Here is a 16,050-nt window from a genome sequence, read left to right on the forward strand (position 1 = left end):
AACAACATCGTCAAATTAGAAGAAATCCCCGCAACTCTCTTCCTACTGCCACTGACAAGGAAATTTCATTCAGTAGCTTTAACAAACAACATTTCTCAATAAGATGTAACAAAACTTCATTTTTCCTACCTTTAAGGTATTCTGATATAAGTGAGTTTTCCACACAACTGAAGCCTATCTCTTTAAGTTAAAAAAAAACAACTTTTTAAAAAAAATGTTAACCTTTCTTATGGAAATCTTTCCAAAATATATGTACACACCTCTTTATTTCATTAAAGAGAATGTTCAATTTAATTTAAACTTGATAATCAGTCACCATTATGCTTATTAATAATTAGGTTTTGCTGCTATAAGAGACTATTAGAGCTGTTCTAGTCTGCCTTCCTCATATGATGATCAGGAAACTGAGGCCCAAAAAGTGAAGTAACTTGCCTGAGGTTGTCATACAGCTAACAAGCGGCCAAACTGTGACTCAACCTCTGGTCTTCTGGGTTCATTTTAAAGACTTTCTATACCTCTACATCATTAGTGGCTATTTAAGTGCGTAGATCTTATTAACTTTATACTAAATAGCCTTAAGGGCAGCTAGGTGGAAGAGTGTATGGAGCACTAGAGTCAGGAAGACCTGAGTTCAAATCTGACCTCAGACACTTAACTAGCTGAAGGACCTTGGGCAAGGCACTTAACCCTGTTTGCCTCAGTTTTCTCATCTGCAAAATAAGCTGGAGAAGGAAATGGAAAACCATTCCAGTATCTTGCTAAGAAAATCCCAAATGAGGTCATGAAGAATTGAACAGGATGGAAACAACTGAACAACAAAAACAGCCTTCCGGTAACTTTCAAATCCTTGTCTATTTGCCCTTCTTCAACTTTCTAATTTTCTGTAGAATGCACAGAAGAATAGGCAACAGAAAAGTAGCATTTGAGAAAGCAACCACATACTTTCATGACACATTATTTGGTATCATCTGACCCATCTTATGGTAAGACCTTCTCCTTACCCCTCAAAAAAAACCCCAAAAAACCCCAAAACAGATACCTATAAACAAACACATGAATCTCTATGAAAGTTCAATCATCTTTATTTCTTTTCCCAATCTTATATGTTAAATGCCTCACCTTCCATTGAGTATTTGAAGAAAAGATTATTAACATTAGTCACAGTTTCTCCATCTGCTTCCTGGCTCTTGAGGATGTAGATTCTTTTAATCAAATCAGCAATAACTTGGTTGACTTCTCCAGAAAAAATAGCCACATCTTTGGGTTTCAAAATTCTTTGTCTCAATATGCTTCTCATCTTAAGCCACTGCTCACCTTCCCTAAAAAAAAAATAATTTCTAGTCATTTTACATAAGTGTGTACAGGTGAGGAATTACAAGGAACTTGGAAGAATTTCTCAATGACAGTGAAGTAATTGCTAGATTTGTCAATCATTCAGACAGGAAGACTAAACAATAAATGAAATGAAATTTAGAGGAGAAACTTGGATATAACACTCTTTGACTTTGAAAGTAATAACATGCTAGAATCAAAGATTATTGAATCTTTATCCCTGGAAGTCATTAAGAAAAGAACAGACAACCATTTATACCATTTGGCTTACCACTGTAAACCTTTTGAGCCTTGGCTATTCAGAGCTGTGTGTCTGAACTTTAAAAATGTGAAGAAAAAAATAGTTGCTATTATGAATTGTATTGACACTGTCATTAAAAGTACTATTTCATCCTTTGAAAGCCCTGAAGTTATAATATAATGATACATAAAAGTATTGCAGACCAATCAACATCAGTGAAAAAATACTCAAACCTAAGTCATATGAACATTTAAAAAAATTACTGCAGCACTTTGTTAATGACACTGCTGAATTTTAGTTTCAAATTATGGTCTGGTTGGCCAGCACTGGTTTAGAAATTTATCTGCCAATAGGATCAAATGATCATTAGCAGGCTTTTCCAGCTCCATTGTCTGAAGGTTTAAAAAAAACTATGATGTTATTCATTGGCTATATGTGAATACCTAAAACTGCAACATGCTATTTGAGAAATATCTCCTTTCTGTAGAATTTTTAGCTTCACTTTATTACAGTTAAAACATTATACAAATAAGAAAAATAACTTGAGACTATTTTGAATAATGCCCCTTTGTGATAGTCCTTAGAACAAGGATAAAATATAATAGAATCAATATATTTTAGTCTCTGCCTTCAAGGACCTTATACATTCTACACAAGAAACAGTTATGATATACAATATACACAACAAATCACATTACAGATTTATGAAACAAAGTGTTGCGTGAAGCTTGAATGGGAAAGTGAGTGGGAAGATAAGTTGGCAGCATCTGAATTGAACTTTGGAGGATGGGTAGGAATTCAACAAATGAAGAGAAAGCAAGAATACCAGGCAAAGGAGTTTGAATGTGATTTTACAGGAAACAGAAAGTCACCGGTAGATTTCTGAGCAGAGGAATCTATGAATAAGGAAGGTTGGGAGAGAAATATGAAGAGTAGATTATAGGTGGAAAGACCTACACTATAGGCTGCTACAATATTATGGGTGGGTGGTAAAGAGGCCTACACTAATGTGACAGTATCAATAAAGAAGAAAGCATGGACTTGAGAGATTTCATGGAGATGAAATCAACAGGACCTTGTAACTGACTATGTAGATGAGGGGAGGGTGAGGGAGAAGTTAAAGTTTATGAACACGTAGAACCAGATAAACAAGTGGTTGCACCAAAAAATAGAACCTGAAATCTGTAAGAAAATAATTGTAGGGGCGATGATAGTGATGTCAGTTTGGAGCAGAGTTTAATGATGCCAGTAGGATGTCCAGGTGGAAATGTCCCACTTGGAACAGGTGAAGATTTGGATCTGAAGCTCAGAGTACAGAAGGGCTTGGAGCTGTAGCCACAGGTGATAATTAGATGCAGATGCTGAAGCTGTGAGAATAAATAAGACTGCCAAGGGAAAGACTGTATGAGGAGAAAAGGACCAAGGACAGAGTCTTTTTATTACAATAATTATCAATGACTACATAGGAATACTGAAAGTTGCACCATACTGTTTGAAGCTACATGTGAACACCTCAGAAAAACCACATTAAGAGGCTAGAAAGAAAATGAGAAACCCATGAAGGAGCCAAAGGAGAGGTTATGGAATGAGACAGAGAGGCAGAGGGATGTGGCATTTATGAAGCCAAGACCAGAAAGACTACCTAGTAGGTCATAAGGATCAGTGCTAAAGAAAGGCTGACAAAAGTCATTGGAATGATAACCTTAGAAAGAGTAGCTTCAGTTCATTCACGATAGGAAAAGCATGATTGAAATGGATTGATGAGAAAATAGGCTGTCATTTGGGTGTCAAACAGTAAATGGACAAGCTGAAAGATTCAAGGGAAGGATTTTTTAGAATAGGGTAAACCTGAATAGTTAGACAAACCTGCATGAGATCCATTAATTACTGACACAGTCTAAACACATGTACGTACTTACGCAGAAATAAGCCCAGTGGATCTCCCTCGTAAGTCCCTATATTCCTGCCAGGACTCCATATTGGCTCTCTGGGGAGTGGTTCCCTCAGCCCGGAGAACCTGAGCCACCATGTCTCTGTCTGCAATAGATACTACAAATTGAGGACCAAAGTGAGACTTGAAGATTTTCCCATACTCCAGTGTGTGCTTTTGCTGCAATATCATGGAGAAATCAGAAAAGAATAAAAAAATACATATTAAACAAAATATTCTACAAAGATACACCTTCACAAAAATTTTTTCCTGATTTTGCCAAAATATGATATGTCACAAATCAAAGTCTCTATCCTACAGAATGGTATAGTGAAAATAACACTGATTTTGGAATCGGAAAATCATGATTTAAATCTTGGTTCTACCACCTAATTACTTACTTAAACTCTTTGAATCTTGATTTCCTTATCAATATTGTGAGGACAGCACTTCTATCATTACCTGCTTCAGGACTGTTCTGAGGAAAACACTTTGTAAACAGTAAAATTCATGCAAATAAGTTATTAATATTACTGAAATAAACCTATGTTTTCATATGACAAAGATATTTTTCAATTCCTAAGACAGAAGTAAGAGATTTACTTGGTACAGTGAAGTACCAGGAGAAATATATTATTGTGTTGTTCAAGTAAAATAAAAGTGAACCTGTTACAAGAGTAGTAGAGCAGTCACCTGTCTCTTGAAAGTACTTACGATTAATTTGAATTTAAAAAATCAGGGTGTTTCCCTGAAACTAATAGCTTTTTTAAGGGTAGATAATTCAGCAATGCAGATAAAACTAGAGCTTAAGTTGAATAAACTAAAGGTAGGCTAAAAGTGAAGGTGTTAATAAGTAGAAAAGGAGCTATGCTAAAAAAAATTAATACTGTATGTTGAACAGAATTTAGCAAGCAGATGATGAATTAAAACACTTTTCATTATAATTGAAAACAATTATCCCAGACAAGGAATACTTAATGCTGAGAATTACCAAAGGAAAGAAAAGAAGATAAAATATAAACAAATTTTATTCAACAAACTAAGCAAATTAACAATATTAAGCATCTACTTTACATTGAATGTGAGGCAACATAACCTAATACAGGAGTTCTTAACCTTTTACGTGGCATGGACTCCTCTGGCAGTCCGGTGAAACTTACAGATCTCTTCTCACAATGACTTTCAAAAATTCATTAACTTAAGGGAAAGCTACATTTTAGAAGTTATTAAAAGTAAAGTTGTATTTTTTTCTCATTCAAGTTCACAGACTCTCTAAAACGTATGATCATGGGCCCCATGGTCTAATGGATAGAGAGGGCTGGCTTTTGAGTCAGAAGTCTTGCCTCTGATATATATCTGCTCTGTGAGAATGGGCAAATCACTTAATTTCTCAGTGCTACAGGCTATTCTCTAAACCTATAAATGACAGAATTACTGATCTGGATTGGTAGAGGGAAACTTCCACATTAGGATTTTCCATATCCACAAAATCACAGTAATAGACCACCCCCAAAATTGTTCAGAGCACTGTGACAAACATTAAGTATGATTTAAAGTTGGAATAAGATAGTCTCTACCCTAATTGGGCATTATCATCTAGTAAGAGAGAAGCCATCCAAAATGAGCTCTAATATAAAATTATTAAGCACATAAAGCCATTTCAACAAAGTGCTATGTGAGATCTGAGGTCTAAGGGCTTAAAGGTAGTTACCAAATAGAGGCAGCAGGGAAGGAAGGCTTCATGGTGGAGATAACATTTGAGCTTTAAAAGAAAGGGGAGGGAAAAATACCAGGCGTAAGGAACAGCATCCAACCATGGCAATCAAATAAATGAACTAACATTTATTAAATACCTACTATGCATCAGGCATTGAGAATACAGACATAAATGAAATAGTCCCTGCTCTCAAGGTACCTAAGTGCTTCTTGAAAACATATACACAAGTAAACAAAACATACACACAAGTAAAAGAATGAGGGGAATATAATCCTGCCCACCCCTCCTGGCTCAGTTGGTGTGGTCATAGAAAATAGTTACACAGCACTAAGTTTTAATATGATAAAAAAGTAATATCTTGTTACTTTATAACATCCCCTTTATAAGGGTCTCTGAGTCAAGAGGCGAACAATGCAATTGGCTGAACAAATTAACCATACTTCTGTGAACTTTAAACAGCTAAGTCTTAGACAGGTTGCCTAGTGAAAGGACTGTAAGACAGCTCCCTATGGATAAGAGTCTTGCAAAGGAGAAGTGATTTCTCTCTTCTTTCTTTTCCTCCCAATTGGCCATGGTGTTCAATAGCAAAGCAGGAGGCATTCAATCCAGCAGTTTGAGAATTCATCGGTTCACGAGAATTGAAAACACAACTAAAAACACACACTCCAGATAGCTATAAATACAGAAAAGACAGGCACTTGAAGGCAGAAAAGAAGCTTTGAGAACTAGGGACCATGGAAGCAGAGAAGAGAGCTGGCAATGATGAGAAGCAGACTCTGGAAGCTGAGCTAAGAAATCTTCCCAACAAAAGGGAACTTCCCAAGGACTGTACAGTTTGATCTCTGTCTTCCCAAGGATGCTGTATTTGTGAGTGAGTACACTCTGGCCGTATGAAGGGAATACTTTGTATCTAACATTTTGTAGTTATTATATGATCTTAGTCAGTTTCTTCACTCTGAGTTAAATGATACTAGGTGACTAATAGTGGGGAAGTATGAGCTACAGTAGTAGAAGCCACTTGGTGTGTTGTCCCTACAGTCTACCCCCAGAAGAGCAAAGCTAAAAGTGAAGATTGAAGGGAGTATATTGAGGGAGGTGGTACACTGTGAGAGCTTCAACATCAGTGTACATAATTGGTGCCCTACACATCTGAAGTGTCCCACTGGAGAAGTTTTCCATTGGTAATCTCCTTCTGGGATGCCCCAGATGAGATACACTAGAGAAAATTAGCATTTTTCTTCCTCTTTTTTTAGATGTCAGTTTTCCATTATGTGTTTTTTTTTTTACAAATCAGACCATTTTCTTTTGAGATAAGTTTGGCTTGGTCAAATACTTATATTTTGATTTCTGTTGCAATCTTGTATCCATTTATAAGTACGGAAGCTAATAGAAGCAGTGCAGAGTTTATGTCTCTAAAATACCAGTGGTTCACAATTTGCTTAATACACACCAATGGGAGCTCATATCTTTTTTTTTTTTTTTTTTACTTTTAAGCATACCTGGATTGCTTGTGTCATTGTGACTTGAGTCCAGACATCTTGTATGGGATCCTTATGGACTGCAGGTTTGGAGGATAAGGTTTTCCTCATGTCTTATGAATCTCAAGTGCTTAATCCATTTTGGGGGAGACCACACATCTCTTTGGCATTTGCTGAGTATGTCTGATTCCTCTTTCTTTTAATGTTAGTCTGCTTATTAGAGAGGAGTGATTTTGAACTTCTATTTAGACTGCTGTATGTATGTGTTCATGGTGAAAATTATGGGTGCCTTAGAAATGGCAATGATGGGGTGCTTGGATGCATGTGCTTGGACCCCAATTCTAAAATCACATTTCTCTCTAAAAATCACATTTTTCTCTAGCCTCAAAACACTATCCCAGGAAGTTTCTCTGCAGCCCAAGGATACAACCTGATCTAGCAAAACATTTCTTTTCCTGATACATTAGCCAGCTGCACTTATATTAGTTTGAACTATTGGTGGACTGGCTGAACTGGCAGTATACTAGGTCATAACGACATTTACTACTCATTGACTAATCATATGTATCCTAGATGTAGACATACATATACTCCCTTACATTTATCTTGTCTAACAAGACAATGATGAGAGCAGCCTGGTATTCCTTAGTCGGTCCTGACCGTTAGTTGACTTAGTGATGTTTCAGGCCTAAAACCATACCTCCATGTAGCTCCTCTTTGGGCTATTACCCGATGAACTCTGGGTAAAACCTGCACAGTAGATACAAAAAATGCATGTTCCTTTAAGAACTAACCACTCCTTAGCCACTCCCTAATTCCGCCCTGAATCACCTAGGCAACATATTTGGCATGTTTTACTATAGAATATCCTATATAAACTTTACCTGTACCCCTCTAAGGTTGCAGGTTCCCTAAGAACTCTCGCCCACTGAATAGCATAATAAATCTTTACCTTGACCTCAAGAATGCTTGAGTCCGTGAATTCATTCCAGGCAACCTGCCCCTGTACTCTGGTCTTTGGGGGATTTCAGAATTTCATCCATCTCATCCCCCTGTCCAGCCCTCATCAGCAAGGTCCCAGATGAAATTTTTTGCCCAAACTTCCAAATGAATTGCCATATGTGTTTAAAGGCTCCCTAGAGAAATTTCATGTACCTGTGCATTTTAGGGACCTAAGGAAATTTTCATCCAGGATAGTTTAGTTTCTCACATCGAAAGTGAGGAGATAATTTCCAGTCAAACCCAGGTTCCTTAATCCCTATAAGGAGAGCCCAGTGTCTTGGGAGGTCTATGAGACTTAGACTTTCCTTCTGAGCATGAAGGTTTGATTTTTTTTTTCCTTTTTCTTTATTTTCTTTGGATTCAGGAAGGCCTTTAGATACACCAAGACCAACAGTAACCTATAAGAACTTTGTAAAATGTGATATTCATGAAATTTAGTAGCATATATGTGGAAGTGAGTGTATTCTCCAGACCTACTAGTTTATCATAGGCATGAATCCTTATAGAGGAATGCTAATTTTTTTTTATTGTTTGTGAACTGTACCACATGAACTTTGCCAGAAAGCATCCTGGTTGATTTGAGAGGGGTGTGGGTGGGATTGGCATCGCATCTTGGAATCCAAGAAAATAAAAGAGTGTCCAACTGGAAGGGACAGTTAATAATCAAATCCTGTAGAAAGGTCAAGGAGGATGAGGATGAATAGAAGACAATGGATTTGGTAAATAGATCATTAATAACTTTACAGAGTAGAAGAGTGAAGAATAGTGAGAACTGAAGTCAGATAGCAACGGCTAGAGAAAAAAAATGGGTGGTGAGAAGGCAAAGGTATAAAACATGGAAACCCTTTTTAAGAGGCCTGGCTATGAATGGAGGAGAAAGGTGAGAGAGATGCTTGAGGGGGGAAAAGGGGTAAATTTTTCTTTAGGACTGAGATCAGATTTTTAGGCAGTTCAGAAGGAGTCAGAGAAAAGGAAGAGATTAGAGATGCATGCAAGAGAAGAGATTAACAGCTAGAGCAAGGCCCTAGAGGAGATAAGCAGGGAAGGACACCTGTCAAGCAATCACATATCACTGGGGGTAGGATTAGCTCTTCCTCTGAGACAAGAAAAGAGAGGAGGTCAGAATGAATGAATTTTTGAGAATCAAAGAAAGGAGAGTGGACAGAATCCCCCAAAAAAGGTTTTGATCTCAGTGAGGCAGAAAATTGTCATCTTTCGTAAATACTGAGGCTGAGAGTGAGATAGGTTTGAGACAATCACTAAGAGGAAGTAGACAGGGAGTCTTTAAGAAGAGTAGAAGGAATGCTGAGTAGTAGTGAGACCTAGTTGAGTTTATAAAGCTTGTACATTTACAGTGGGTATAATAACCCACATTTTGTATCTCTATCCAGCTATAATTAGTAGGTAGACAGGGGTGAGAAACCTGTGGCCTTGATATCACATGTGGCCTTTTAGGGCCTTGGGTTTAGCCTTCTGACTGAATCTCAAGTTTTACAGAACAAATCCTTTTATTAAGGGGATTTGTCCTGTGAAGTTTGGATTCAGTCAAAGGGTTGCACTTGAGACCTAGAGGGCCACATGTGATTTTGAGGCTGCTGTTTCCTCACCTTTGGCCTAGGAGAAAAACCTAAGGAATTGGAAATCAGGGGTTGCCCAGGGTTGAGGATTTAGCACATCAGCAACAGTTAAAGGTCTGAGAGGTTCAAAATACTCCATGTTGGGGGTTAGTGACTCATAAGAGTGGAGAATCATGGAGTAACAGCTGGCTATGGAGATGTGAAACCAGAGTAAGGACAATGGTTTGGAAAAATAAAGAGTCAGGGGATCAGAGGCCACAGTGAGGGAAAAAGCAGGTTTACTTTAAGTAAGAGTTTGAGAGTGTTAGGAGGATGAGATAGCTTTTGTGAGCAGACATTTTAACGTCCAGGGTCTTGGAGATGATGTTTTCCGTGACATTATGAAGTCTGTGGTAAGAGAATTCCTGTGTAAGACTGAAATGGGATTTCTTTGGAGTTAAAAAGAAGGTAAGGACTTGTATGGTTAAGATGTTAACAGGGTTGGTAATGTGAATGTTGAAGTTTACAAGGGTAACAATAGGGATGAGTTGGCAAGGAAGACTGAACCAGGTGTTAAAGTCATTTAAAAGAATTTGGTAGAATAAAAGCTTGTGGAGAAGCATGATGAGGATGGATGGGGAGAGGGAGTATAAATTCAGAAGTAATTAAAGTCAGATGGAAGGCAGTAGAGTGGAAAACAAAGATTATAATAGGAGTAGGGACTTCCTATTCCTATGAGAACATGAAAAACTAATCAGTTTTTCTATTTGAGAGCATCTTGAAATAATTTTTGAGTTTTAATTAGGGAATTTAAATTATTCATTAGGATCCAGTGCAACACTGGCTTATTCATCTCTAAAAGTTTATATGAAACAGGAAGGTGTGTTAATTTGGTTTTATAACAATGATTAGTTCCAGGCCCCAAGACTGCAATAGAGGGTGATCATCTGTTTTGTCTTTAACTTCCATTTTATAACCCTCTTTATTCAACCCCAGCTGTAAGGGGCCAGTGACTTTATCTCCCATCTATCATTCACATACATAGGGCTCAGTAATACTTTACCAATCACAAGGCAGAATAGAATTAAATATATCCTGAGAAAGGACTCATAAATCTCTCTTAAGTACTCATTAACATGTTGTTACCTTAGTATCACAGTGTTTAGATGAAGAGCTAATTTACTTGGTTTTCAAAAAACTTTAGAAAAAAATTCCACAGAAACTGTAGCTCTTGGACAATTAAATGTTTGGGCTGTAAAATTAATTTACGGATTAATATATATGTGTGTACATATGTAAAATTTGCGGAATTCAAAGCCCTCTACCCTTTCCGGGCTTTTTTTCTACTATAATATACTTTTTCTCTAACTTAATAACCTTCTCCTCTAGCTAATAGATCTGCTTATTGCCTCAGCTCCAACACACCTCACTGCTATATGTCTGCTCTCAAATATCCTCTCAGTTCCCACCCTGCCTAACTAAAGCCTATTTGTCTGTTGTTTTATTTAGGCTTATTTTTCAGTTAAGAAGAATTTATTTTCTCTTTCTCCCACCCCATTTAAAAAAGAAAAAAAAAACTCTTGTAAAAATGTGCATAGTTAAGCAAATAAATACTTATTCACTGAGTGATTGTGGGGGGCCTGTAACCCCTTCACCTCATTAAAGGGGCGCTGATGGACACCCAGTATGTTTTAAAAAAAAAATCTAGGAAAGTTAAAATTGTGTAACGGAGGGAACGCGATGACAACGCCAAATGAGGCTGCAATGCGAAAGCTACATAAGGGACTGACCCCAACCTCATCAAAGGAGGTTCGTCATCCCAATAACCTTAAGAGCCCAGACAAATCACGCCCCGGACTCCGCACGCATGTGGCCGGCCCCGCCTCCGCCAGAACTAGGGCAGTTGTGTAAGGGCCGCTCCCAGACATCTAGCAGGACCTTTCCCCGCCCACCACCGGCCTTTCCACCAATCAGAAAGGCGCCCTCGCCCCGCCCGCACGCCTCCCTTCCCCCATCGCCCCAGACATCCGCGCAGCCCTCTGTGTCTCCTAAGCAACCGCTGGCGTGGGCTCGCCTACTCTAGACGACGCGGGGTGGGCGGCGTATCAGACACTGGAGAGACGGGCAAGAAAAGGAACGTCGTTGGAACAGGGGCTGGGGCGCTTCGCCTTCTTCCTGACCACCCAGGCCTCTCTTCCCACAACTGGGTGGATTCGCCATGCACGAACCGCCCCCGTCATCGCCAGCTCCGAACCCGACCGGGGCGAACCAGGCTGCCCTTGCGCATGCGCCCAGCGGGCCTCGGCTCCGTCTGGGAGCGCGCAGTGGCGGGATCCGAGGCCCCGAGCTCCGCCCCTCACCGGAGGCCCTGGGAGGAGGGGCTCGGGACGCGCCGCGCGCCCTCCTGTGCGCGAGGGAGGGGGCCCGGGGGTGACGCCATCCGGGAGGAGCGTGAGCTGAAAGCCGCCTCGCGAGCCTCTGCCTTCCCTCGGCTGCTCCGGCTTTCTGTGGGCGCGCCAAATTAAAAAAAAAGGAAAGCCGGAGAAGCCGCTCAGCTCCGAGCGGAGGCCCTCCGCCAGGGTTATTATTCTCCCTAATAAGGGCGATCCTCTGCTCCCCGGCGCTCCCTCACCCCGCCAGCCCGCCCCCCTCGGCTCTGGTCCCCCCCCTCAGGTCGTTATCATCGAGTCAAACCGTGGTTCTCAGCCCCGGCTATCGCGGCAGTCCCTGTCGTGACAGGAGCGATCCTCGTGGCCGTGGCCCCGCTCGAGGAGCCGCCCACCTTGGAAAGGGTGCCACCGAGGCTGCCAACGTTGTGCCCGAGCTGCCCACGCACGCACACGCACACTTCCCCGCTTGCCACTCTTTAAACGCTCCTTTGGTTAAAGTCAATGAATGGGTCCGAGTGCTCACAAAGCCATGCCCAGCGCGGAATCCCACCGCTTCCCCCAGCCCAGAACAAAAAAGCCCAGCCCGCATCCCTTTCTCCTTTCCCGCCTTCCATACCCAGCGAGAAGGGACGGTGCGGCTCGTCCGGAGGCTGAGCCGTTCCGTGCCCCAAACGAGGTCCCCCCGCACCCCTTGGCATCCCCGAGCCGCCTGGCTGCGACCTCCAGCGCCCATGGACTTGGAGCAGCCCGAGCGGTGACACCCGGCCCGGGCTCCCGTCCCGAAGCATCCACGAAGTCCTAGGAGCAGCACAAAGCCCGCAGAAGCGCGCGGCTCAGGACACTCTACCTGGATCTCGTGGATGCGGCTGAAGCCGTCCTTCCAGAAGAACTCCACCAGGTTGGCCAGGGTGTTGGGCCCCGGCATTTCCTCCAGGGTCTTCACCTTCGGATGCTGCTGCCGCGGGGTGGCCGTCGGCACCTCCCCTAGCCCTGCCGCCACCATCTCCGAGCCGTCCTCTTTGTCCTCCGCGCCCGTGCCCGCAGCCTTACCCCGCACCTCCAGGTCCTGGCTGCCAGAAAGTCTGGGCAGCTGGTGAAACCTGCTGGCGAACACCAGGCGATCCCCAATCCCGGGCCGTTCAGGCGCTAGCGCCGGCTTGTAGTGGGCTTTCAGGATCTTGGTGAGGAGAGCCATGGTTAGAGACTCTACTTTTACCAAGTTTTTGTTTGGTTTGGTTCCAGTGGCTCTTCTCTTTGGGTTGCTCTTTCCTCGGTTTTCACTTGTACAAGCAGTTCTTCAAACCCTTACTGCTTGGGCATCAGTTTACACGGACCATTATTAAAGGCTCCCTCCCCTAAGGCTGGAAAAGGGGGGGTGGTCTGTGATGAGACCAGAATAGAATGTATCTATTATTATTTTTATTCAGAACGGATCAATTGGCCAATTATGCAATTTCCCTAACCACAAACTTCTGTTGTCCATGATCTGCACCCCCTTCCTTGACATATATGTCCACATAACTTAGAAATAGCAATTATTTCCTTCATTAAAATTGGGGCTGATTATAGTATAAGCTGGTTCGTTTCTGCGTTTAACCTTTTTCAAAACAAAAGGTTAGGTTCTTGGTACAAAGAACTCATGCCATTATAATTAAGGATGCCTTGGGAGAAATAAAAACAGGGCAATAAAACCGAAGTTTTACAACTCCATGTACAGATGACTTCTTCGTATAACAGCAATACGATTTTACAAGTTCTTGTAATAATTAAAATTTTTCTTTGGTTCGTGGTTTGTAAATGTCATTAAGAACAATTAACTTTTATTTCTTCTAGGAACACCCACCCACTTTCTCCAGCACTGACTCGCACACCTTTTGCAAAATCAATTTGTTGATGACTTCTTTTGCCTTTTGTCTAGGTGCTCTGAGGAGCCCCTGAATGGGTCTAACGTCCTGTACAGCTACAAGCTAATTTGAGGCTGGGAGACGAATGTAGTCGTGACTGGATTCCCTGAACAGCTGGCTTTTAGGCTCAGGCATGTTAAAAGTGGTGAGACATTGTTGCACAATGCTTAAAGACACGCAGAGTCCTAATTGAGGGTGTGTTTTGACCACTCTGGGTCCAGATACCAGTGCGTAGTTGGAAAGAGAAATACCTCCCACAAAGAGAGTTATTTTGGCAGCAAGGATGCAAGTGTTAATAATTTCAGAGTAGGTCTAGATGCCTACAAAGTATCTGTTCTTTTGAAGACTGAAAGTAATTGACAATGCAAATTATGTTCTTGAGAGGCCCCTAGGTGGCACAGTGAATACAGCAGCAGCCCTGAAGTCAGGAAGAACTCAGTTCAAATCCAGCCCCAACTGCCTTGTCTTCCCTGCTCCAAAAAAAATTTACTTTTTGACATGTTTAATTCAGAGCACTATGTACTTTAATATTTCTAAAGATCTATGATATCACATCATGCATCTGGGTAACTAAAAAAAGTGTAAGCGCAAACCCTTGTTCCAAAGAAAAATTTAATTTTGTGGTGCATGTTGTTAAATATGGTAACATGCATATTTAAATCTTTATAGTATTTGAAGCTTATATAAATAAGAGGTTTTTGTTGTGCAGTCGCTGACTCATGACCCCTCATGGGGTTTTCTTGGCAAAGATACTGGAGCAGTTTGCCATTTCCTTCTCCAGCTCATTTTAAAGATGAGGAAATTGAGGCAAACAAGGTTAATTAAGTGACTTGCCCAGGGTCACACAGCAAGTAAGTGTCTGAGGTCACATTTGAATTAGGAAAATGAGTCTTTCTGACTCCAGGGCTGGCACTCTATCTATTGCATAACCTAATAGCCTGAAAAAGCTAAGATGTACCAAGAATCAAAAAAAAAAAAAGTGAAAGTACTTAGAAGGCCATAATTATACAAGTGGAAATTATTATTATTTATGTCAAAAATACATTATTTTCCCCAGTTGATAAATGGTCAAAGGATATGAACAGTCAGTTTTCAGAGGAAGAAATTAAAGCTATCTATAGTCATATGAAAAAATGCTCCAAATCACTATTGATTAGAGAGATGCAAATCAAAACAACTCTGTGATACCATATCACACCTATCAGATTGGCTAACATGACAAAACAGGATGATGATAAATGTTGGAGAAGATGTGGGAGAGTTGGAACACTAATTCATTGTTGGTGGAGCTGTGAGCTGATGCAGCCATTCTGGAGAGCAATTTGGAACTTTGTTCAAAGGGCGCTACAAAAATGAGCATACCCTTTGACCCAGCAATATCATTTCTAGGACTGTATCCCCAAGAGATCATAAAAATGGGAAAGGGTCCCATATGTACAAAAATATTTATAGCAGCACTCTATAGCCAAAAACTGGAAATCAAGGGGATGCCCATCAGTTGGGGAATGGCTGAATAAATTGTGGTGTATGAATGTAATGGAATACTATTGTACTATGAGAAATGATGAACAGGAAGACTTCAGAGAGGCCTGGAAGGACTTATATGAACTGATGCTGAGTGAAAGGAGCAGAACCAGGAGAACTTTGTACACAGCAACAACAACAGTGTGCAAGGAATTTTTTCTTGTAGACTTAGAACTTCACTGCAATACAAGGACTTAAAAAATTCCCAGTGGTCTCTTAAGGCAAAATGCCTTCCACATCCAGAGAAAGAAATATGGAATTTGATCCCAGAATGTAGCTGATCATTTTCTTTTGTATTAGATTTTGGTTTGTTTTATGATTTCTCCCATTCTTTTTTAATTCTTCTATGCCACATGACTAAGGTGAAAATGTATTTAACAGAAATGTATGTGTAGAACCTATATAAAATTGTATGCCATCTTGGGGAAGGAGGGGGAGGGACGTTAGAAGGGGGGAGGGAAGAAATCTAAGTTATATGGAAGTGATTGTAGAATGCTGAAAACAAATAAAATAATAAAAATTAAAAAACTAAAAAAATACATTATTTCCTTTATTTTCCTTTTCCTCTCCCTTTTTCTTTTCTTCCTTCCTTTCTTCCTTCTCTTCTTTTCTCTCTCTCTCTCTGTCTCTCTCTCTCTTTCTCTCTCTCTCTCTCTCTCTCTCTTTGAACCAAGGCCTCCTTGCTGTTCCATAAACAAGACCCTCTATACACAAGCCAAGACACTTGGCTCAAAATAGTCAAGACTCCTAGCTTCAAATATTTTCTCTAGTGGTTACTCATTCCTGAAATGCCCTCGCTCTCCATCCCTAGAAAAAGCTAGGTGGTTCAGTAGATAGCGTACCAGGGCTGGAGTCAGGAAGACTCATTTTCCTGACTTCAAATATGGTCCCAGACACTTATTAGCTGTGTGATCCTAGGAAAATCACTTAGCCCAGTTTGCCTCAATTTCCTCATCTATAAAAGGAACTGGAGAAA

At 40.7% G+C, this 16,050-nt stretch overlaps 1 protein-coding gene across 3 annotated transcripts in view; it reads right to left on the reverse strand.

The window, feature by feature from the left end:
* Positions 1–12,943, reverse strand: part of CYP27C1 (cytochrome P450 family 27 subfamily C member 1) — a 36,935-nt gene extending 23,992 nt beyond the window's left edge. For all 3 annotated transcript variants that reach the window (XM_072613440.1, XM_072613441.1, XM_072613439.1), the window contains exons 1-3: positions 12,494–12,943; positions 3,493–3,683; positions 1,120–1,319 (exon numbers count right to left, since the gene is read on the reverse strand). In XM_072613440.1, the coding sequence (XP_072469541.1) occupies positions 1,120–1,319; positions 3,493–3,683; positions 12,494–12,841 (739 nt within the window). In that variant the 5' untranslated portion in view covers positions 12,842–12,943. The remainder of the gene's footprint in view (positions 1–1,119; positions 1,320–3,492; positions 3,684–12,493) is intronic.
* Positions 12,944–16,050: the final 3,107 nt, after the last annotated feature.

The sequence above is a fragment of the Notamacropus eugenii genome, chromosome 5 (assembly GCF_028372415.1).
Source record: "Notamacropus eugenii isolate mMacEug1 chromosome 5, mMacEug1.pri_v2, whole genome shotgun sequence".
Classification (NCBI taxonomy): domain Eukaryota; kingdom Metazoa; phylum Chordata; class Mammalia; order Diprotodontia; family Macropodidae; genus Notamacropus; species Notamacropus eugenii.